The sequence below is a fragment of the Pteropus vampyrus genome, unplaced genomic scaffold (assembly GCF_000151845.1).
Source record: "Pteropus vampyrus isolate Shadow unplaced genomic scaffold, Pvam_2.0 Scaffold235, whole genome shotgun sequence".
In the NCBI taxonomy this organism is placed as follows: domain Eukaryota; kingdom Metazoa; phylum Chordata; class Mammalia; order Chiroptera; family Pteropodidae; genus Pteropus; species Pteropus vampyrus.
The window spans coordinates 415,481-417,059 of NW_011889016.1; the positions used below are offsets into that span (position 1 = coordinate 415,481).

General features: G+C 62.3%; 1 protein-coding gene across 1 annotated transcript in view; it reads right to left on the minus strand.

Annotated features, from left to right (window-relative positions):
- BRD9 (bromodomain containing 9) overlaps window positions 1-1,579 on the minus strand; it is a gene marked incomplete at its 5' end in the record, with an annotated part of 21,671 nt that overhangs the window by 3,485 nt on the left and 16,607 nt on the right. The window contains one exon of the mRNA XM_011373899.2: window positions 958-1,057. Within this exon, the coding sequence (XP_011372201.2) occupies window positions 958-1,057 (100 nt within the window). The remainder of the gene's footprint in view (window positions 1-957; window positions 1,058-1,579) is intronic.

Below are 1,579 nucleotides of genomic sequence, written 5' to 3' on the forward strand. Positions count from 1 at the left end.
CATGAACCACAACCGTGAGGGCGGCCGCGGGCTCATCTGGGAAAGCTCCAGCCCTACGGGGCCCTGCAGAGCCCGGGCTCTGGGGAATAAACACACAGCACGAGGGCGGGCGTGAAGGCCACGTGTCGGCGACTGCACTGAACACAAGTGGTCTGAAAACACCTAAACTGAAAGGCAGAGCCATCGGGATGGGTGACCAAATAGGACTGTGCTTAGAACATTTGACAGAGCCTGCATGCAACGAGAGGCAGGGGCTCCCTGGCGCCTCTCTGCGGAGAGGCCAGGCCGCTCTCTGCAGGGGGCCATTCTGTGCGGTTCAGGTTAGTGGCATCTGTGGCTTCCACACACGATGCCGGCAGTTCCGCACCCCAGCTGTAACAGCTAAAGATGTCTCCAGACACTGCCACGTGTCCCCGGGGGGAGCCGCTCCCAGGTGAAGGCACGAGCACGTCTAAAGTAAGGGGAGACGACACCCCACGCACCACCAATCTCAAGGAGCTCGGGTGGCAGAAGGCGTGACGTGTGACGCCGTGTGGGGCACAGGAGGCGTGTCGCACCGCGGGGTCAGCAGTGCACGAGGTGGCATCCTGGCGGGCACACGTGAGCCCACTGACCCCTAAGGCCCTAACAGTGGGCCACACCCGGCACGACACCAACCAACAGGACGGAAGGGCCCAGCCACCCTCAAAATGGGCCTGAACTCAGGAGAAAGGCCCGGGCCAGCCTGGTTGGGAGCCATCGAGGGTGGTCCTGAGGACGAGGGCCTTCACCCGCAGCCACTTCACCAGGCCAGGCTGCCCTCTGGGAGTGAGGACGGGCAGCAGTGTACCAACCCTGTGTCCCTATTGACTGCCCCTCAGGCTGGGGGACAAAGTACCAGGGGCCACCTGCTTCCAGCTGAGCCTGACACATGATGGCAGTGTCACACGGTGGATGGGTGTGCCAGGCACAACCTACCCAGAGAGCCAAGCACAGAGATCCCCAGAGAGACATCCGAGTATGCCTTCACCGACACGAAGTCCAGCATGGAGCCACCGTCACCCAGTGAGTCCCCGGCCTGCACAGGACAAGGAGAGAGGAGACAAAAGGAAAGACACTACTGAGTGGGTGCTGGGCTGCCAGTAGGACAGGCCCGCTGTCGCGTCCGCCCCAGGAGCTGTGACCGGTTCGTGCCGCAGCCCAGGGACCACGGGCCATGAGCCCGAGCATGGGCCACTGCCCAGAGTGAAACTGCCAGCCTAAAGAGGCACCCATAGGTGCTGGGGCCATGGGAGAGACTGCAGCAGGCAGCTGCATGGCACCTCAAGAGCCCCTGGCTACTTTTCAGGGACGTCACGAAACGACTATCCCAAATCACAGCATTCTTTCTCGGGGCCCTCACGGCCCTGGGCGCATATCCGCTTGTCTGCAAGATCCTGTGTCAGTGCCCCCCGACATCAGCAGATGCCCCAGCGCATGCGCACCTCCCTCCAACTCGCCACCCCCCAAACGTGGGGACCTCGAGGGCTGACGCGCAGCTCCATTAGGGAAGTACCCAAGGGATATTCTGAAGGCCTCAGAACTCTGCCAAATTCCATAC